The sequence below is a fragment of the Salmo salar genome, chromosome ssa14 (assembly GCF_905237065.1).
Source record: "Salmo salar chromosome ssa14, Ssal_v3.1, whole genome shotgun sequence".
Taxonomy (NCBI): Eukaryota; Metazoa; Chordata; class Actinopteri; order Salmoniformes; family Salmonidae; genus Salmo; species Salmo salar.
Window position 1 is genome coordinate 68,859,203 of NC_059455.1, and position 21,347 is coordinate 68,880,549.

Consider the following 21,347-nt stretch of genomic DNA (forward strand, 5'->3'; position numbering starts at 1 on the left):
AGGAAGGTCCCTAGGTTGGGAACCCCTGATGTATGGTGTGATAGGCAACATAGCAAACTTTCCCCATGTATGGCTATTCTCTATTGTAAGACCAATATAACATGTTTTAGCTCTTTAGGTCTATCCATAATACTTCAGGTCAAGATAACTAATAGGGTTGCTCTATAATTCTGTGAGAGAGAGAAATGGTACTAGGTTTTCAGTCATATGTCTTGTACATACTGTAATATTGGTCATAATTTAGACTTCTTTATTGAAGACAGAGTATAAGAGATTACCAGACAGCCAGAGCAAGTATTGGCAGGTAGCCTAATATAAGGCAGCGGTATGAACACAAATTCAAACTAGGAACAATTACCACAACAACAGAGTTCAGTTAACCAAAATAAACATGCAGTTTATGTGCACAAACAAAGAAAACATATTTTGATTGCTTTTACTGTGAATTTGGTTTTCCATCTATTAATAATACACATAATATATGATTTCCTTGTTTTACTTGGTCCACTTAAATGAGTCTGGTTACTGAGAAATTGGGAACCACTTCTATACAGTTTTAACCACCAAACCACAAAACTCCACTTCTAACCCACCGAAGCTCCCTTCAATCGCTGGCCCTGTCGACAATCAACCCTTAGCCCCGACCCCTTGGCACTTGTGTTGATCGGAATAAATTGGACAGGTCTAAGCAAAATATTTTGCAAAAAGTCCACCATGCCTCTGAGGGCACGGTGGAGCTACAGCCATTTTGTGCGTACCTATCCAGTTCTAACAAGGGGGTTAGAGCAGGGGTGGCCATCCCTCCTCCTGGATAACCACTGGGTCTGCAGGCTTTTATTCCATCCCTGCTCTAACATATCTGGTTTAGCTAATTAGGCTCAAGATGAGCAGCTGATTAGTAGAATCAGATGTATTAGAGCAGGGCAGGAACACCCAGGACATACTGCACACCCAGTAGCACTTCAGGACTGGGAGTAGGGGTTATTTCTGGACAGGGCCTCCACCTCTCCCCTTTCCCAAGCTTTAGGGCGGACTCCTCTCCTCCTCCTCTTTGCACTGGCTCAAAACCTCCTGCATCTTGGCTTGGATGTCCTCCACGCGCTTGGCCCACTTCTCCCGCACCTCTTCCTCGTCGTCCTCCGTCACCGCTGTGTAGGCCATGAGAGCGATCAGGCCGATGTGGAACAGGTGGCCCAGGTGAGAGCACCGGTGCTCCATAACCCTGCGGTCTCCGTCACAGTGCTCCAGGTACACCTTTAGCAGGGGCCTTCCAAACACTGACCCGGTGCCCATGACGCCTCGGTAGTACACGTCCAGGCTCAGGTCACTCTTATCCCTCTCGTAGGCCCGCTCGAAGTTGGCCATGTGGCGCCGCGCTCCCTCTGGGTCCTTCCTCACCATCGTCACCATGGAGCTGAAGGCGGCATACTGGTGCTTGATGTACTCTTCATACTTGCCGAACGTCTCATTGACCTCGTCTACACGGATCTGCCGCAGGCACTGATGGTTTTTCGCCGAGATGCTCTGCAACTTGCCGTGTACCACCTGGAAGTCCTTGTCCAGGGCGTGCGCCTCCTCGCCCACCAGGCCTGTGCGCACCACCCCCACCAAGGAGGAGACGATGCCGAAGAGGGGGTCGATGGACGAGGCGAAGGAGGAGACCTTCTCCACGCAACCCAACACCTTGACCGCTGTCTTTCTGATTTGCCCAGCCTCAGCCATCGACGTTAGCGTCTGTGACTCTGACAGAGAGAGCGAAAAATATAATGATGAAGAGAAAGAGAAAGCAAAAGGAGAGAGAGAAACCCGACAGTGTCAGGCTGTTGTGTGAGGGTAGGCAATGAACTGAACAGTTTCTATTTAAGCTTTTCTTGTAGATGGGGGAGATCGACTAATGTTTCAGAAGAATCTTATTACTTTTAATGCTGCTGAAAGAATTGGGTATCTTAGTTCTCAAGTTGCATTCCACACATGCATTATGTCACTTTGTGTCTTTTAGCTTTATGTATCAAGCTACAGTTTTAATACTCCTGAGTAACACCCCTCACAAAGCCTCTAGTTGTGTAGTAAGTAACAAGTCACTAGGCCAGGGCAACAAGTCAATAATTACTTCGGTTTAGAAGCCAAGATGAACTGTTATCTTATTTGAGAGAGAATTAGAGACTATGTCTTTCTAAGAGAACATATCTTTCATTATCAATCTTTTTTTTCATATTTATGGCTGTTAGCGATCAGTTGGAATCAAGTACAGTATTTCATTCAGATACAGGGCTTCTAAATTCAAACCTCACACAGGACAACATACATTTGGGTCACCTATGAAAGGGAGTGTATGTTGTTCTGTGTGTATACACAAACTGATTTGTGTGGCTCTGCAAATTATATACAACCCTAGTTCATAGCTTAGCTCTTACTCATCATACCCAAGGAAAAAAATCTGGAAGACCAGTGGGTGTGTCGCCTGGATACATTAAATACAATCATTGACGACCTATTACACCGGCAAGTTTTTCTAAAGAAAAACAAAATGATAAAGGCACATGCCAGTGTACTGTACATCAATTCAGAGATCCATTTGAGTAAATCACATTCATTTTGGTCTAACTACACTCATTTCCTGTTTCTCCAACCACAAACATGTATCATGAACCACTGATTTCCCTTTTGACTTAAATATAAAGTGTTCCTTTTCAGATAAAACCCCAAAAGATAATATAAAGCCCTTACGGCTAAATTTCTTCTGTTTACCTGAGGTCAAGCTGTTGTTATCCTTCTCTTTATTCAAGCTGTCAGTATTTCCAAGCGACCATTTTCCAAGAGTCCCCGTCTGAGAAGCCCAGCCTACTTTCTGCCATATAAGGACAGAGGAACAAGGAAACATGACTCTTGTTTGGGGTGTGCTGATTGGATGGAGGGGGAAATGCAGCTGGCTGCTTTGTGGCTGTAAACCAAGCAGTGAGCAGCCCTATGAGATCACATGTTCGGAATCGTTGTAAGCCTGTATTACTCACTTTACATGAAATGTATCTTATACCTGTGTAACTCTGTTATTACACTAGTAACAACATCTTATTGATGTTACATTGTACTTCAGTAATTTAATGTGAGTTGTACAGAAATGAAATTAAGCAATTTTGCACACAATAATCAGGGACTCATTAAACGTATTTAATTACAAAAACTGCTCAACCAGTGGTATGCAATTACGAAGCAATCACTAAGTTACTATGCAACAACACTGTAGTAATTACACTGTTACTACATAGGTATAAGAAAAGGTGCACTTCACCACTTTTAAACCTTATATTCATTATCTCTAGCATCATACTAGTGTCTACATATGTTCTCTTGTCAAAAAGACAAGTTGAAAACATAAAGATACATAATTAGCCTTATTCATAAAGGCTCATCAAAGATTATAACAAAATACCTGTCTGCTTGCCGCCATCTATATTGATTTGTTTTCATTGTCCAATGACAACAAACAAAGGCTCCATTATTTTCCTCTTCAATTATTTAAGAGTTTTATTGATGGTAACATTGCCATTGTGATGTGAAAATAACATTTGTTAACACTTTACTTGACACCCAGCGTCATAACACGTTACGAAACGGTCATAACCATGTCATAATATGTCATAACAGCTGAAATACCTTGTCATAACCTTTTGTGACATATATTGCATTGTTTTATTGCTGGTTATGACACCTACACAAGAGTGTAAAAACCCACAAAACCTACCACACAGGCAAAACATTCCATTACACATTAGCCTTCTTGTCAACAGTACGAGAGTCGGACGAGAGGGATTTACTCCAGACACCCGAACAGGCCCTCATACCCGTCATTCGCAGGAGAAAGAGACGGAAAAGATATCGCGGAAAGAGATCGGAGTGCCTTGTGAGGATCTGCCGATGAGTGGCTAATCTGCCCTTTCCATCCATACTACTGGCCAACGCACAATCGCTGGAAAATAAATTGGATGAGCTAAAAGCACGTACATCCTACTAACGGGACATTAAAAACTGTAATATCTTATGTTTCACCGAGTCGTGGCTGAACGACAACATGATTAATATACAGCTGGCGGGTTACACACTGCATCGGCAGGATAGAACATCAGCCTCTGGTAAGACAAGGGGTGGCGGTCTATGTATATTTGTAAACAACAACTGGTGCACGATATCTAAGGAATTCTCAAGGTTTTGCTCGCCTGAGTTAGTGTATCTCATGATAAGCTGTAGACCACACTACCTACCTAGAGAGTTTTCATCCGTATTTTTCGTAGCTGTCTACATACCACCACAGACTGATGCTGGCACTAAGACCACACTCAATGAGCTATATACTGCCATAAGCAAACCGGAAAACGCTCATCCAGAGGCAGCGCTCCTAGTGGCCGGGGACTTTAATGCAGGGAAATCTGTTTTACCTCATTTCTATGTTAAATGTGCAACCAGAGGGAAAAAAAACTCTAGACCACTTTTACTCCACACACAGAGAAGCATACAAAGCTCTCCCTCGCCCTCCATATGGCAAATTTGACCATAATTCTGTCCTCCCGATTCCTGCTTACAAGCAAAATTTTAAGCAGGAAGCACCAGTGACTCGGTCAATAAAAAAGTGGTCAGATGAAGCAGATGCTAAGCTACAGGACTGTTTTGCTAGCACAGACTGGAATATTTTCCGGGACTCTTCCGATGGCATTGAGGGGTACACAACATCAGTCACTGGCTTTATCAATTAAGTGCATCAAGGACGCCGTCCCCACAGTGACTGTACGTACATATCCCAACCAGAAGCCATGGATTACAGGCAATATTCGCACTGTTCACTCATGACTGCACAGCCTGCCAAGAATCCAACACCATCATTAAGTTTGCTGATGACACAACAGTGGCAGGCCTGATCACCAACAACGACGAGACAGCATATAGGGAGGAGGTCAGAGACCTGGCCGTGTGGTGCCAGGACAACAACCTCTCCCTCAACGTGATCAAGACTAAGGAGATGATTGTGGACTACAAGAAAAGGAGTACCGAGCACACCCCCATTCTCATCGACGGGGCTGTAGTGGAGCAGGTTGAGAGCTTCAAGTTCCTTGGTGTCCACAAACTAACATGGTCCAAGCACACCATGACAGTCATGAAGAGGGCACGACAAAACCTATTCCCCCTCAGGAGACTGAAAAGATTTGTCATGGGTCCTCAGATCCTCAAAAGGTTCAACAGTTGCACCATCGAGAGCATCCTGACTGGTTGCATCACTGCCTGGTATGGCAACTACTCGGCCTACGACCGCAAGGCACTACAGAGGGTAGTGTGTATGGCCCAGTACATCACTGGGACCAAGCTTCCTGCTATCCAGGAACTCTATACCAGGCGGTGTCAGACGAAGGCCCTAAAAACTGTCAAAGACTCCAGCCACCCTAGTCATAGACTGTTCTCACTGCTTCCGCACGGCTAGCGGTACTGAAGCGCCAAGTCTAGATCCAAGAGGCTTCTAAACAGCTTCTTCCCCCAAGCCATAAGACCATTGAACATCTAATCAAATGGCTACCCAGACTACTTGCATTGCCCCCTCTTTAACGCTGCTGCTACTCTCTGTTATTATCTATGCATAAGTCAGTTAAATAACTCTACCCACATGTATATATTACCTCAATTACCTCAACTTACCGGTACCCGGTATTTCTTAGTTTTTCAGGTATTTTTCTTAAAACTGCATTGTTGGTTAAGGGCTTGTAAGTAAGCATTTCACTGTAAGGTCTACACCTGTTGTATTCGGCGCATGTGACAAATAAAATTTGATTAGATTTTCTGAACAGTATGTTTTTGTTATATAACATTTTGTGAGATTAACCATATTGAATTATTATTGTAATTGCGCACACACTGATGTGAGACATGCACCTACCCCAATGTTCTGTTTCTGGTGACTGGGATGAATGCAGGAACAGATTTCAGGAGCAGGACAAGACACCCTCTTTTTGACCGATGACTGACATAAGGGCATGTACATGGTAGGTAGGCCTATCTGGCTTATATGATTATGATGGTCATAATGTTTCTTGACAGTGTCATAAAGTGCATTTTCTTAGTCCAAGTAATGTAACACAGGATGGTTATGTTTTATGACAGTGTCATAAAGTGTATTTTCTACAAGTTATTTAATGATGAAAATAACATAACTGTGGAGAATTAATTATAACAACAACAAAGGACTTAAGAAACAAACTTTTAAACGAAAGAAAACTTCTTGTTAGGGAAAAAACACATTTCAATAAATGTGGGTTTTGACACTATTATATAGGTGTCATAACCAATCATAAAATAACGCAATATATGTCACAACAGGCATAAATATGGGTCATGACAGTGTTATGACCATATTGTGACAGGTTATGACAAGTTACGACAGCTACTATGACATATTATGACATGGTTATGACCGTGTCATAACGTGTTATGATGCTGTGCATCAAGTAAAGTGTTACCAAAAAGTTAATTTCACTTTATATATTTCTATTTGGCACTAAGGCACAATTAATATCACAAGCACAGCAAACATACGAAAATATGATGAGACAGTGAACGATAAACATGAGTTTGCTAAACTTACTACCAAAAGATAGCTGGAATTACAGGTTATTGTGTATTGAATTTTAAACCATTGTTTATGGTTACACAGTTGCCCCGTTGTGTGTGTGTGTGTGTGTGTGTGTGTGTGTGTGTGTGTGTGTGTGTGTGTGTGAGAGAGAGAGCACGCCGAACAGTCGGTCTGAAACAACAGTGGCGTGATCGGTCAAGCGAGCGAGCGCCCCCCTCTCACACACTGATGTTGAACCCACCCAGCTTTCCATGGGATCTGCTACATCAACATCCCCCATCAACATGCCCCCTCGCTCGTTCATTCAGTCCGTCTCTGTCTCTCTCTCGCTCGCTGTCCTCCTTTGGCTGCAGGGTTGTCAGGCCGAAGACTCCCACCTTTTGGGTTCAGGTAACAAGGGTATTGATACTGTGGTCGCTAGAATGGAGGAACTCATGTTTGGATCTGGGCTTAGAAAGGTTTAGCCTGCCATAGAAATTCCTTGTGGGGTGAACTGGGTTCACATCGAATTCATTCATTGCCTGTACTTTGCCCGTATCGCTGCCAACTTTTTCATGGGCTTGCTTGCTTTTATTATGCCTACTGTACATCTGTGCTGTTTTTGAGCCACATACAATTGCATCCTAGGTTTATATTATCTTTAAGTCTGGTTTAGAGGTTAACCATATTTTTGAAAAGGAGGATATATTAATTTAGGGATCATCTAGGAAATTGCTCTGCGGTCAACTCTGACAAAGCAAGGAATAACTGAAAATAAACTACTGTAGGTTAAAACAAATCTATAAGCACTTGTATTGAAATAGGTAACAAGTGACATAATTTAAACTAGCAGTCAGCATAAGAAATAAAGTTATGTTTCTATTTATGTAACCTAAGTTTGACAAGAGTTAGGTAATCAATAGTGTGATCTTTACCTTTTGCAGAATTTTGTAGTGGGAAAACTACTCTAGGTTTCACCTGTGTCCACAAGTGCATATTGTACACAGTGCCTTCAGAAGGTATTCACACCCCTTGAATTTTTCCACATTCTGTCACGATCGTCTAAAGGAGTGGACCAAAGCGCAGCGTGGTAAGTGTTCATTATAGTCTTTATTTCCCTCAGAACACTACAAACAAAAGGAACAAACAATGAATACAACCGTAACGTCTTGTAAGCTTAACAAGCAGTACAAAATAAAGATCCCACAACTACAGGTGGGGAAAGGCTGCCTAAGTATGATTCCTAATCAGAGATAACAATAGACAGCTGCCTCTGATTAGGAACCATACTCCGCTCAAAACAAAGAAATAGACATCATAGAATGCCCACCCCACACCCTGACCTAACCACATAGAGAAACAAACCCTCTCTCTCAGGTCAGGGCGTGACACATTTTGTTGTGTTACAGCCTGAATTTAAAATGTATTACATTTAGATGTTGTGTTACTGATCTAAACCCAATACCATATAATGTCAAAGTGAAATTTTGTTTGTAGAACATATTTTAAATTATTACTATAATTTTTTTAAGCTGAAATGTCTTGAGTCAGTACGTATTCAACCCGTTTGTTATGGCAAGCTTAAATAAGTTCAGGAGTAAAAATGTGCTTAACCAATCGCATAATAAGTTGCATGGACTCATTCCGTGTTCAATAAGTGGTTAACATGATTTTTGAATGACTACCCCATCTCTGTACTCCACACATGCAATTATATACAATGTCCCTCAATTGAGTAGTGAATTTCATGTTCAGATCCAACCACAAAGACCAGGAAGGTTTTTCAATGCCTTGCAAAGAAGGGCACCAATTGGTAGATGGGTAAACAAAATAAAAAATAAGCACATATTGAATATCTGTTTGAGCATGGTGAAGAAATTAATTAGGCTTTGGATGGTGTACCAATACACCCAGTCACTGCAAAGATTCAGGCATGCTTCTTTAACTCCGTTTCCGGAGAGATTTCATTGGATTTCATCATGAGGCCAATTGTCATTTTAAAACAGCTAGAGTTTGAGAAAACCGGGGATGGATCAACAACATAGTTACTCCACAATACTAACCTAAATGGCAGAGTGAAAAGAAGGAAGCCTGTAAAGAATAAAAAAAATTGCAAAACATGCATCCTGTTGAGTAATACTGGGAAAAAAAATTGATAAGAAATTCACTTTTTGTCCTGAATACAAAACGTTATGTTTGGGGCAGATCCAACACAACACATCACTGAGTACCACTTTTCATATTTTAAAGTGTTGTGGTGGCTGCATCATGTTATGGGTATGCTTATCAGCACGGACTAGTTGTTTGGGGGGATAAAACAAAACGGAATACATGTAGGTAGGCTCGTGTCACTGGGCAGCTCTCGTCTGTGCTTCCCTTTGTAGTCTATAGTAGCACAAGCTAAATCCCAGAGGAAAACCTAGTACAGTCTGCTTTCCAACCTTTCAGAAGGACAATAACCTAAAACACAAGGACAAATCTACACTGATGTACCAAATTGTTAGATACTACTGCACTGTTGGAGCTAGGAACACAAGTATTTAGCTACACCCGCAATAACATCTGCTAAATATGTATATGTGACCAATAAAATTTGATTTGATGTTGCTTGACCAAGACGACATTGAATGTTCCTGAGTGGCCAGTTTTGACTTAAATTGGCTTGAAAATCTATGGAAAGACTTGAAAATGTCTGTCTAGCAATGATCAACAATCAACTTGACAAAGCTTGAAGAATTTAAAAAAGAATCATGTGCAAATATTGTACAATCCAAGTATGCAAAGCTCTTAGAGACTTACCCAAAAAGACTCACAACAGTAATCGCCGAAGGTACTTCTGCAAAGTATTGACACAGGGATGTGAATACTTATGTAAATGAAATATGTCTGTATTCCATTTACAATAGATTTGCAAAAATTTCTAAAAACATGTTTTCATTTTGTCATTATGGGGTATAGTGTGTAGATGGGTGAGAAAAAAATGATTTAATCAATTTTTAATTCAGGCTGTAACACAACAAAATGTGGAATAAGTAAAGGGGTATGAATACTTTCTGAAGGCACTGTAGTTCCAATTGAGTTAACCACCTGATCTCCTCCCCAAAAAAGCTGAAAAACATGTATCTGTTGGCATTTGCACCTCTTACGAAAAACAAATGAGCAACAGGCTCTTAAGTTGCTTGTGTTGATTTCAAATAATACCTTTTGTTAACATTTTATAATAACTTTCATGAATAAGCATTCATAAACCCCTTAATAGTTGACATGCTATTGATACAATTTATTTAATGAATAATGGCATTGTTTTAACTTTAACAGAATGCTTAAATCACTTTAACACGTTCCTCTGTAGATGGAATAACTTCCCAGTTGCTTTAACCAGCAGAATATCTATTGTCAAATGAGTCTACTGCCACGGCTGAATTTCTGGAGTTCAATGCTTCCCATTGCTCCCCCTTCTGGCTATTGGGACAAACTACATAGTGTGGAATCAAAATGTATATGGAAAGGTAAGCAATTCTGGCTAAAATTAACAAACTTACAAGGGAAAGACGTACCAAACTTTAAATTGTATTTATAACTTTAAATTGTATTTCCAGGCACTAGCGTTTCGTCCCATTCTAAATTGGTTTAGACATTATTCTACCGCCCCCTGGCTGAGTATAAAGAGACATATGGTGTCTCCTATTGCCCTGGAAGAGATGGTCTTCCCTGATATATCCCTTGAACAATGTAAATGTCACAGATCCCTCCGGAACTGTCATTACGCACACCTGGTCCCTATTCCCATTTGATTAGTAATTGTATAAGTGTGCCCTTTGTTCACCATTGTCCTTTTTGTCCGTTTGTCTTGTGAGTACCTGTGCTGTGTTGTTTTGGCGTTCGTGCTACGTGTAATGTGCAGATGATTACGGGTCTCGTCCCGTGTGATAATCATTGTGCGATTGTGTATTTATTCGAGGTACGCCTCGCTCTTTTGTTTGGGTTTCAACCCTATGTTTGTAAACGTGTTTGTTTGGTCTTCATCCCCGTGCCTTTACATGGCACGCTGTAATTTGGGTCAATAAAAATCCCTATTACCCATTCCTGTGCATGTCTCCCGATCCTTTATACCGCCGTGACATTAAAATACGCTTTGGTCCTATTATTGCTTACACAATCTCTATCTGGCGCAAAATTGAAAACAAAGGAACTGGGAATCAAAATGGCATGCCCATACTCCAATATTTCACAATGATGACTTGTGATCTGGAGGGCGGACTTTTGCACCCCCCCCCCCCCCCGAATGGTCCAAATGTGGAATCTGTTCCCTTGCCAGTATCATGGACAGTAATGGTTTGAGAAGATTCACAGATTTGAAGGATCCATGCACATTACCAAGTAACTCCTTTTTTCAATATTTACAATTTAGGGCAGCTATGCTGGCCTATGGAGTCTCTTGGGAAACCCAACTACCGAACCATCCAATGATGGTATTTATAAATGAATGATCTGGGCTCCCGAAAGGACTGATCTCTATAAACAACTTTGGGAAAGCCCATATTCTGAACTAGCCATTAAAAAAGTATTGTCCACAGATATAATTGAATCTGAACAACCCTAATATGAAAAAATATGACCTTGGTATCTATATTTATCTGTTTTTAAAATGTTGACCTTGGTATCTATATTTATCTGTATTTAAAATGTTTTATGATGAAATTGGCCCCAACTGTTCACTCAGTCCCCTGAATCAGGTAGGCACATTCCTTCATATGATGTGGGGGTGCCCTTCAGTTAATTGTTTCTGGGGCAAAGTTACAAAATGAAAGTTACAAAATGTATTTTGAAATGCATCATCGTAAATATTCAATACTTTGCATCTATTATGTTACTTAATAATGAGAGCGCAAAAAATATGTTGGCTCTTAGATGGCAGTGAGGGAAAAAAGTATTTGATCCCCTGCTGATTTTGTACGTTTGCCCACTGACAAAGAAATGATCAGTCTATAATTTTAATGGTAGGTTTATTTGAACAGTGAGAGACAGAATAACAACAAAAACATCCAGAAAAACACATGTCAAAAATGTTATAAATTGATTTGCATTTTAATGAGAGAAATAAGTATTTGACCCCTCTGCAAAACATGACTTAGTACTTGGTGGCAAAACCCTTGTTGGTAATCACAGAGGTCAGATGTTTCTTGTAGTTGGCCACCAGGTTTGCACACATCTCAGGAGGGATTTTGTCCCACTCCTCTTTGCAGATCTTCTCCAAGTCATTAAGGTTTTGAGGCTGACGTTTGGCAACTCGAACCTTCAGCTCCCTCCACAGATTTTCTATGGGATTAAGGTCTGGAGACTGGCTAGGCCACTCCAGGACCTTAATGTGCTTCTTCTTGAGCCACTCCTTTGTTGCCTTGGCCGTGTGTTTTGGGTCATTGTCATGCTGGAATACCCATCCACGACCCATTTTCAATGCCCTGGCTGAGGGAAGGAGGTTCTCACCCAAGATTTGACAGTACATGGCCCCGTCCATCGTCCCTTTGATGCGGTGAAGTTGTCCTGTCCCCTTAGCAGAAAAACACCCCCAAAGCATAATGTTTCCACCTCCATGTTTGACGGTGGGGATGGTGTTCTTGGGGTCATAGGCAACATTCCTCCTCCTCCAAACACGGCGATTTGAGTTGATGTCAAAGAGCTCCATTTTGGTCTCATCTGACCACAAGACTTTCACCCAGTTGTCCTCTGAATCATTCAGATGTTCATTGGCAAACTTCAGACGGGCATGTATATGTGCTTTCTTGAGCAGGAGGACCTTGTGAGCGCTGCAGGATTTCAGTCCTTCACGGCGTAGTGTGTTACCAATTGTGTTCTTGGTGACTATGGTCTCAGCTGCCTTAAGATCATTGACAAGATCATCCCATGTAGTTTTGGGCTGATTCCTCACCGTTCTCATGATCATTGCAACTCCACGAGGTGAGATCTTGCATGGAGCCCCAGGCCGAGGGAGATTGACAGTTCTTTTGTGTTTCTTCCATTTGCGAATAATCACACCAACTGTTGTCACCTTCTCACCAAGCTGCTTGGCAATGGTCTTGTAGCCCATTCCAGCCTTGTGTAGGTCTACAATCTTGTATCTGACATCCTTGGAGAGCTCTTTGGTCTTGGCCATGGTGGAGAGTTTGGAATCTGATTGATTGATTCCTTCTGTGGACAGGTGTCTTTTATACAGGTAACAAACTGAGATTAGGAGCACTCCCTTTAAGAGTGTGCTCCTAATCTCAGCTTGTTACCTGTATAAAAGACACCTGGGAGCCAGAAATCTTTCTGATTGAGAGGGGGTCAAATACTTATTTCCATCATTAAAATGCAAATCAATTTATAACATTTTTGACATGCGTTTTTCTGGATTGTTTTGTTGTTATTCTGTCTCTCACTGTTCAAATTAACCTACCATTAAAATTATAGACTGATCATTTCTTTGTCAGTGGGCAAATGTACAAAATCAGCACGGGATCAAATACTTTTTTCCCTCACTGTACCTGTAACCCCCCAAACCAAAAATCACAAAACAATTCCTGTATTGCTGCTATTCTAAAACTAAAGCACCAAACAATTTCCCTGAGATTCATCTGTGCTTCCTTTTCTTGCCCCCAAACTCAGTCCCCATTAATATAACTGAAGAATCAGACATGGCAAGCACCAAAGGAGTCCCCAGGATGGGGAAGATGCTTATCGAGCTGATGACCCTACTGGGGTGAGTATCTTATTTCAAAGGTAGTCCTGACAACCCCTGGGTTGTGTCTCAATAGTCTTGAATAGTTTAAGGAGACTCACAGTCTTCTTTCCTTCATTAGCACTAATCTGAATGACTGGAGAGGACAGAACAATATAGAAGAGGCCAATCTCAGACTTATGCAGTTATGAAGCAAAGGAGATAAGGAGAGGACGTCATTCAGGAGAATTTAGACACAACTCTAGAGAAGTAGTGTAAGAGTGGTGTGAGAGTCAGTTATGAGTAATATAATTAGCTAACTTTGGTATTGACCTTTGATCTAATTACCCACCAGGGCTGTTGGCTTGAGCAACAGCGCCATCCAGAGGCCTGACTATGACGACACTCCGGCCCCCGAGTTCCTCAACCCCTCCTGGATGGCGGACCTCCCGGACAGCCGCCCGCTGTCCGAGGTCACCATGCCTGGCACCCACAACACCATGGCCATCTACGGCGGCGCCTTGGCTGAGTGCCAGTCCTGGAGCCTGGCGTCGCAGTTGCGTGCCGGTGTGCGCTTCCTGGACGTTCGTGTGCGCCATGTGCGTGGCAACCTCACCATACACCACGGTGTGTCCTACCAGCGGGCGCACTTCGGTGACGTGCTGGAGGGCGTGGCTGACTTCCTACGTGAGTACCCTAGCGAGACGGTGCTGATGCGGCTCAAGGAGGAGTTCAGTGAGACCTTTGACATCTACGGGGCGGTGGTCAGCTACATTCACCTTTACGCCGACTGGGACATGCTGTGGCACAGTCGGCTCATGCCAACTGTGGGACAGGCCAGAGGGAAGCTCATTGTCCTCCAGGACTTTGGCGGACCTGACCTCGGCATGCGCTACGGCTCCCTGGACATTGCAGACGACTGGAAGGTAAGGAGATGGTCATTTTGAAAATTAAATTGTGGCTAAACATTTTTATTGAGTCTCATATGCTTGTTGTCTCCCCAGGTCCCCACCCTCCTGCATGTGGCTGAGAAATGGCAAAGTGTGCACGAACACCTGGAGGCTGCCCCTGTGGGCAACAAAGCCTATATCTTCCTCACCTATGGCAGCGGAGCGGGCATCTTTGCCTACCCCAACGCCATCGCCCAGCGAATCAATGCCCGCCTGTACGACTACATGATGGCACTGATAGGGCAGAACAGGCGCTTCGGAATCATCACCATGGACTTCCCCGCTGCTCCCCTCCTTCAAATGATCATCAACTTCAACTGAGAGAGAGGTCCCTCATCTACTAAGCCTGCTACCATACAATCAACATAGATACCCTCAAATTAAAATTGTTGGGACACTACATGAGGATTGGGAGTCCATTTTACTCATTGTATGCTTATTTTCACTATGCCTTGCCACTTAATGAAGCAGTGAGGTTTGTCATCTCTCTTGACTTTCCAACAAGCGGACAAAACAGTTTACAATGATGTCAGACTGATACATTTTCTGATGTCATGGTCAGGTTGTGTACTAACTGTAAGGAAGTAAGACATCATAAACTGGTTATCATCTGGTCTCCACAACCAGAAAACCAGATACAACCAGAAAATGACGTTGTTAAGATGTCCAATACCAAATTTTGACCGCTGGCCAGGTGATCATGGACGAGTCGCAATTCTAATTTGTGTAGCACCTCATCAAGAAAATAACTATAGGAGTTGACTATCACTATTTAAAAGTGCTAGTTCACTCCAAAATCAAAGTTTTCCAGATATGTTTAGACGTCAAAAGTTGTCTATTGTCGAGATTAATCTACGTCCCACACGTTGTGTAAATCCAGCTACAGCCCTAGTATGCCTATGGCGCCCATCTTTCTCATTCATATTGGGATTGAAGCATATAGCTGGACCTACACAGCAGTAGATCTGAAAATGTCTGAAAAACTTTAATTTTGGAGTGAACATTAACTGTAAGTGTTAATGCTCAAAGAAAACTGACACATTTGGGAAGAATGCCACACCACAAACATGAACACAAAACGGAAAACAATTAGGACATCTTTGAGTTATTGATTTCAAACCTTACATGTGGTATTGTTTAATCTGTTGGACAGTGATGTCATTAAGATATTAACCCCTTTCAAACCCAGCAGTGTTTCAGTCACAACAATGACACAATGGCTGTATGATTGGACAGGCTATTCAAAATTGTCAATAGAAATAAATTGCTTTAATCCACATAAAATGTATGCTTTGTTTGTGAATGGACTTGTATTGACTGAATGGAGATTTTGAAAGAAAACAGCTGTAGAAATAATTGAACAGTGTTCAAGCAGGTTTGATGACAGCAACTTTCACACACTGAAACCTTGGCTTTTATCGTTAAGAATAAGTAAATAAATATCATCCCTAGTTTGACCAAAAACATTACTATGGCTATTTATAGATATATTCTTAATGTAGGGGTACCATGACCTGTGTCCCAAGCAGGTGCGATGCTAGTAATTTTCCCACAATGAAACCTTTGATTTTATCGTTATGAATCAGTAAATAAATAACAAACCTAGTTTGACCTACAACATTACTATGCACAATGTATATACAGTGCCTTCGGAAAGTATTCAGGTCCCTTGACATTTCCACAATTTGTTACGTTACAGCCTTATTCTAAAATGGATTACATTTTTTAAAATGCAATCTACGCACAATACCCCATGATGACAGAGCTAAAACAGGTTTCAAGAAATTTGTGCTCATTTATTAAAAATAAAAAACAGAAATACCTTATTTACAAGCCATGAGGTTGAAGGAATTGTCCGTAGAGCTCCAAGACAGGATTGGGTCGAGGTACAGATCTGGGGAAGGTTACCAAAAAATGTTGCAGCATTGAAGGTCTCCAAGAATACAATGGCCTCCATCATTCTTAAATGGAATAAGTTTGGAACCACCAAGACTCTTCCTTGAGCTGGCCCTCAGCCAAACTAAGCAATTTGGGGAGTAGGGCCTTGGTCAGGGAGGTGACCAAGAACCCGATGGTCACTTTGACAGAGCTCTAGAGTTCCTCTGTGGAGATGGGAGAACCTTCCAGAAGGACAAGCATCTCTGCAGCACTCCACCAATCAGGCCTTTATGGTAGAGTGGCCAGACGGAGGCCACTCCTCAGTAAAAGGCACATGACAGCCCGCTTGGAGTTTGCCAAAAGGCACCTAAAGACTCTCAGACCATGAGAAACAAGATTCTCTGGTCTGAAGAAACCAAGATTGGACTCTTTGGCCTGAATGCCAAGCATCACGTCTGGAGAACCTGGCACCATCCCTACGGTGAAGCATGGTGGTGGCAGCATCATGCTGTGGGGATGTTTTTCAGCGGCAGGGACTAGGAGACTAGTCAGGATTGAGGCAAAGAGGAACGGAGCAAAATACAGAGCAATCCTTGATGAAAACCTGCTCCAGAGTGCTCAGGACCTCAGACTGGGGAAAAGGTTCACCATCCAACAGGACAATGACCCTAAGCACACAGCCAAGACAATGCAGAATTGTCTTCGGGACAAGTCTCTGAATGTCCTTGAGTGGCCCAGCCAGAGCCCGGACCAAAGGTGCTTCAACAAAGTACTGAGTAAAGGGTCTGAATTATGACTTATGTAAATGTAATATTTCATTTTTTTTATTTGTAATACATTTCCATAAATGTCTAAAAATCTGTTTTGGCTTTGTCATTATGGGGTATTGTAGTGTATATTGATGAGGGGGAAAAAAAGATTTAATCAATTTTAGAAAAAGACTAACGTAACAAAATGTGGAAAAAGTCAAGGGGTCTGAATGCCCTGTATATATACACTGAGTGAACAAAACATTAGGAACATGACATAGACAGACTTTCCATGACAGACTGACCAGGTGAATCGAGGTTAAAGATATGATCCCTAATTGATGACAACTGTTAAATCCTCTTCATTCAGTGTAGATGAAGGGGATTTTTAAAGCTCGAGACAACTGAGACATAGATTGTGTGTTGTGCCATTCAGAGGGTGAATAGGCCAGACAAAATATTTAAATGTCTTTGAAAGGGGTATAGTAGTAGGTTCCAGGCACATCAGTTTGAGTGTGTCAAGAACTGCAATGCTGTTGGATTTTTCAAGCTCAACAGTTTACCGTGTTTATCAGGCATTGGAGTCAACATGGGCCAGCATCCCTGTGGAACGCTTTCGACCCCTTGTAGTCCATGTCCAGACGAATTGAGGCTATTTTGAGGAAAAAAGGGGGTGCAACTCAATGTTAGGAAGGTGTTCCTAATGTTTTGTACACTCAGTGCTGTAAATATGTTATCAAATGATTGGAAGTGTTGAGCTAACCAGTCTCATCATTATAGAAGCAATTGCTCTATGCTTTCCTTATTAATACGTTTTTAATAAAGTAATATCCTGATTGGTGATTGACCTTGTCTCTCTTCATTATTGATTAGAATTTCCACTACAATTTTGGCGACGAGAATGGGATCTACAACTTCACCTGTTGACCGCTCCTGAAGATCTGGGTAAACTGTGCACAGGGGATCTGATATTGCGATCCCAGGGAATACCACAGCAGCTGGACCCGCCTAATGATTTGAGAGGAAGAATGCACGGGTGGTTGCCAGATCCTGAACATAGTACTGAGAGAGGTGAGCTTGGACAATCTATTAATAAGTGATGAAAAGATAAGAAAAAATAAAACAATATAAAAAATAACAAAAGCCCCTGCTGAGGGTACACTCAGAGCAAGGTCTTCCTTATGAGGGCCAGGGCTGGGGTAACTAGCAGGACTGAGTTGAGTTGATAAGAGAGTTCTTAAGTGAGGTATCCTTGCGAGGTCATCTGGCTTGGTGAATTTAAAAATGTAACATGTAATGTTTTAATGAAATGTTTTGATAAATAAAGTAAACAGGTATGCCCTAGATTACTATTGTTAGATATTATTGTGAGTGTTTTGTCATTCCTGGCACTTCACCGGAGGTGGAGGTTAAAATATACGAGGTAAGATTGGATTTTTGAGTATCGGTGTTACGCAATTAGATAGAAGACATGGGTACTCTGTAGGTAATTTTGCACATTTGGATAGACGTAAGAGAATCTGTACCACAGTAATCGCAGTAGGCGATATCCCAGTGGGGAGACAGCATCCTGTTTTGAGACCACTTACTAGGCAATCATTTTGATAAATGGTATGGGTTACCCTGTTCATATAGACAGGGTTTTAAATCTAAAAACAGCGGGGGTTTTCTGTCTCGTCCCCTGTGTGTCCGTGTTTGTGTTTTCTGTGAGTGTGTATGAGTGAAAGAGCAGGAACCATGGGAGCACACAGGAGCAGAGGACACAGCATTCCAGATCCCCCAACGGGTGCCATGGAGGTTATGGTAGATAAGTGGGGAGGGGATATTTTGGACCAGGTGAAATTGTGACATATCGAAGGAGGTTTTTCTTTGACAGGGACACTGAGTGTGACACTGTTGGATGAGGTTAGGGAGATATTAACAGATCTAAGAAGGGGACTTTGATTACAACCAGCTCTGGGCTGAGAATGGCCTATATCAGGACCAACTGGTGGCCGTGTTGGGAAGAATAGGAGCACTGTATCCCGCCAAGACTGACTGGACGACCATCAGAGAATGCACCATGGCGAAGGATGAGAGCTTGGAAGCGTATCGAAGGAGACTGGAAACCTGTTTCAGGCTGTACAGCGGCATAAGACCTAATGAACTGGCATATGGAGATCTGTTGAAGGACGCCCTGGTGAGGGGCTTGACACCAGACCTGGAGAACCACCTGTATGATTTGGGAAACTGAACCCCTGGGCACTGTGGTACAACATTGCAAACATGCTGAGCGACAACAAGAAAAAATGAAGACTCAGAAATTGCAAGCTGCCCAGTTGACATTCTACCAGGGGCAGGTGCCTGCTGGAGTGGGAGGTGGTGCAAGTGGAGGAAAACTCAAACTTGGAAGTTGCTTCACCTGTGGCAAGCCAGGCCATTTCGCTGCACAATGCAATCAAGCCCAGCAGCTGAGGGGAAGAGGCAGGGGCGGACCAAGAGGCAGAGGAGCCCCGAGGGGGGCCCCTCGAGGAGGAGGTCCACCCAGAGGACAAGGACTGTGGTATCCCCCTGCTCAACAGCCATGGCAGCCGCCACCCAACCAATGGCCAGGGCCACCCCCACAGGGGGGCCCTCCGCCACCACGGGGACCCCCGAGACAGAGGCCAATCTGGGCAATGTCAGACAGGCCCGCCTGCACAGGCGACCCTGTACAATCCAGGACAAGAACAGGAGGAAGAATATTGACATGGTGAAGAGACAGATGAGGTAGAATCATCAGAGTAACCAGAACATTTGTTTTTAAAGAGTCACACCCTTCCCAGAGTAGAGCCAACCATGGAGGCTTACGTCAATGGTGAGTCAATAACATTTCTTGTTGATACTGGGGCTGCCATGTCTGTCATTAACTGTAAGGCTATGACAATACCTCCCATGTCTAGTGAAACAGTCTAAACTGTAGGGGCTTCAGGCCTCCCATTCAGAGAGTATGTAACTTTGCCTCTGCCAGTCTCCTTTTGTGAGGAGAAGTTCTCTACTCTGACCACTGTCCTGTCGATCTCATGGGCAAACTGGTCATCAACATAACATGTGGCCAAACCAGTTTAACCATAATTCATGAAGAGGAGGAGGAGGAAGAGGGGGAGCAATTGATGTTAATGTCTGAGTTTTGTGACTGATATTACGCATGGGGCGTAGATAATGAGGTGCCCAATATTGCTTGTGTTTTCTCAATGACTAAAACCCATTGGGGCCACGAGGGCAGTTTCATGTCTGAAGCAGGCTTACATTGCACCTCCCATTTTTCACCATTGACAAGAGATCTCCATTATGAGAAACAATGGCTGTGTGCTACATTACAGGATGAGTCAGTGCAGTATGAGGGTTTATACTGTAGCAGTGATTTCTGTGCCTTAGTGGTTAATCCAACCCCTTGCTCAGAAAGAGCTCTACCTGTTTGAGGATAGCGCACCACATGTGTTCCAAAATGTGTCCCAAAATCAGATAGAGTAGAATGGGCGGATACTGGTATATGGATGAAATGCTTGGTTGATGCTATTGACTGGGAGATGCGCCCTGATGGGTCAACTTATTCACCGAGCACACTGACAAGTTGTTACCCACTCAGTTGGGAAATGCCAACTGAGAGGGGTGTGCATGGTGTTGATCAGGTTTCTTTTTCTACCAATATCATGTTGTTAAGTGAAGACTCACCACTCCTGAGAGGGGTTCCTGAATGCCTATGGGCAAGGGACAAGTATGATTTTGGGAGAATGAAGAGAGCTGAGCCAATGATAGTCACTCCTAAAGATACCAGGCACCCGTCTTAGAGCACAGTATCCACTCAGTATGGAGGCAGTAGCAGTTATTAATCCTGTTCATGCATCCCTGTTAGCTAATGGCGCTTTAATTCCCTGTCCAGAATCACCCTGTAGCACCCCTATCTTGCCTGTTAGAAAACCTTCAGGTGATTGGAGATTGGTCCAGGACTTAAGGCCTGTGAACGATGCAGTTTTTGCCCGTGCCCCGGTGGTTGCTAATGTTACTACTCTGTTTGGGGCGGTACCACCCACAGCAGAGTGGTTCTCTGTGATTGATTTGGCTAATGCATTTTTCAGTATTCATGTGGCACCAGAATCTCAGTTCTGGTTCGCCTTCACGTTTCTCAATGAGAGATTTACATGGACAGGGACGTCTATGGGCTACGTGGAATCCACCACAATTTTTTTCAGCAGCTTTAGTGCAAAATCTGGAGGGTTTTATACCAGCTGAGGGCAGCACTCTGATTCAGTATGTGGTGATTTGTTGTTGTGCTCCAGCTCAACTTTGTGAAACTGATACTCGTGCTCTGTTGATATTTCTCGCAGAGAATGGCCACAAGGTTTCAAAGAAGAAGTTACAGTTGGTTTCACCAACAGTCAAGTATCTAGGTCATGACATCACTCCCAATGGCAGACAGCTGGGTACAGAGAGGATACAGGCTATTCTCTCCGTCCCACAGCCGG

At 42.8% G+C, this 21,347-nt stretch overlaps 2 protein-coding genes across 4 annotated transcripts; one reads left to right on the forward strand and one right to left on the reverse strand.

Moving 5' to 3' along the window:
• Positions 1-224: 224 nt before the first annotated feature.
• Positions 225-6,037, reverse strand: LOC106570207 (protein rapunzel). The gene is made up of 3 exons (XM_014142291.2): positions 5,918-6,037; positions 2,749-2,848; positions 225-1,742 (listed from the first exon to the last, which is right to left on the reverse strand). The coding sequence occupies exons 1-3, from the start codon at positions 6,020-6,022 to the stop codon at positions 1,024-1,026; spliced, it is 924 nt and encodes a 307-aa protein (XP_013997766.2). The 5' UTR covers positions 6,023-6,037; the 3' UTR covers positions 225-1,023.
• A 722-nt stretch (positions 6,038-6,759) lies between these two features.
• Positions 6,760-15,520, forward strand: si:dkey-266f7.9 (phosphatidylinositol-specific phospholipase C). 3 transcript variants are annotated; one of them, XM_014142299.2, is made up of 4 exons: positions 6,760-7,000; positions 13,235-13,328; positions 13,642-14,212; positions 14,291-15,520. In XM_014142299.2, exons 1-4 carry the CDS (start codon positions 6,862-6,864, stop codon positions 14,555-14,557), a joined length of 1,071 nt encoding a protein of 356 aa, XP_013997774.1. In that variant the 5' UTR covers positions 6,760-6,861; the 3' UTR covers positions 14,558-15,520. The 3 variants fall into 3 exon arrangements, with proteins under 3 accessions (XP_013997774.1, XP_013997776.1, XP_013997775.2); XM_014142301.2 differs by lacking the exon at positions 6,760-7,000 and adding an exon at positions 7,511-7,679; XM_014142300.2 differs by lacking the exon at positions 6,760-7,000 and adding an exon at positions 9,974-10,098.
• The last annotated feature ends 5,827 nt before the right edge of the window (positions 15,521-21,347 follow it).

Coding starts and splice junctions, on each gene's coding strand:
- LOC106570207 (XM_014142291.2), bottom strand. CDS start 6,022: ATGTACATGCCCTTATGTCAGTCATCGGTCAAAAAGAGGGTGTCTTGT. Junction 2,849..5,917: donor ACCAGAAACAGAACATTGGG/GTAGGTGCATGT, acceptor CTTATATGGCAG/AAAGTAGGCTGGGCTTCTCA. Junction 1,743..2,748: donor TAACAACAGCTTGACCTCAG/GTAAACAGAAGA, acceptor TCTCTCTGTCAG/AGTCACAGACGCTAACGTCG.
- si:dkey-266f7.9 (XM_014142299.2), top strand. CDS start 6,862: ATGGGATCTGCTACATCAACATCCCCCATCAACATGCCCCCTCGCTCG. Junction 13,329..13,641: donor GAGCTGATGACCCTACTGGG/GTGAGTATCTTA, acceptor ATTACCCACCAG/GGCTGTTGGCTTGAGCAACA. Junction 14,213..14,290: donor ACATTGCAGACGACTGGAAG/GTAAGGAGATGG, acceptor TTGTCTCCCCAG/GTCCCCACCCTCCTGCATGT.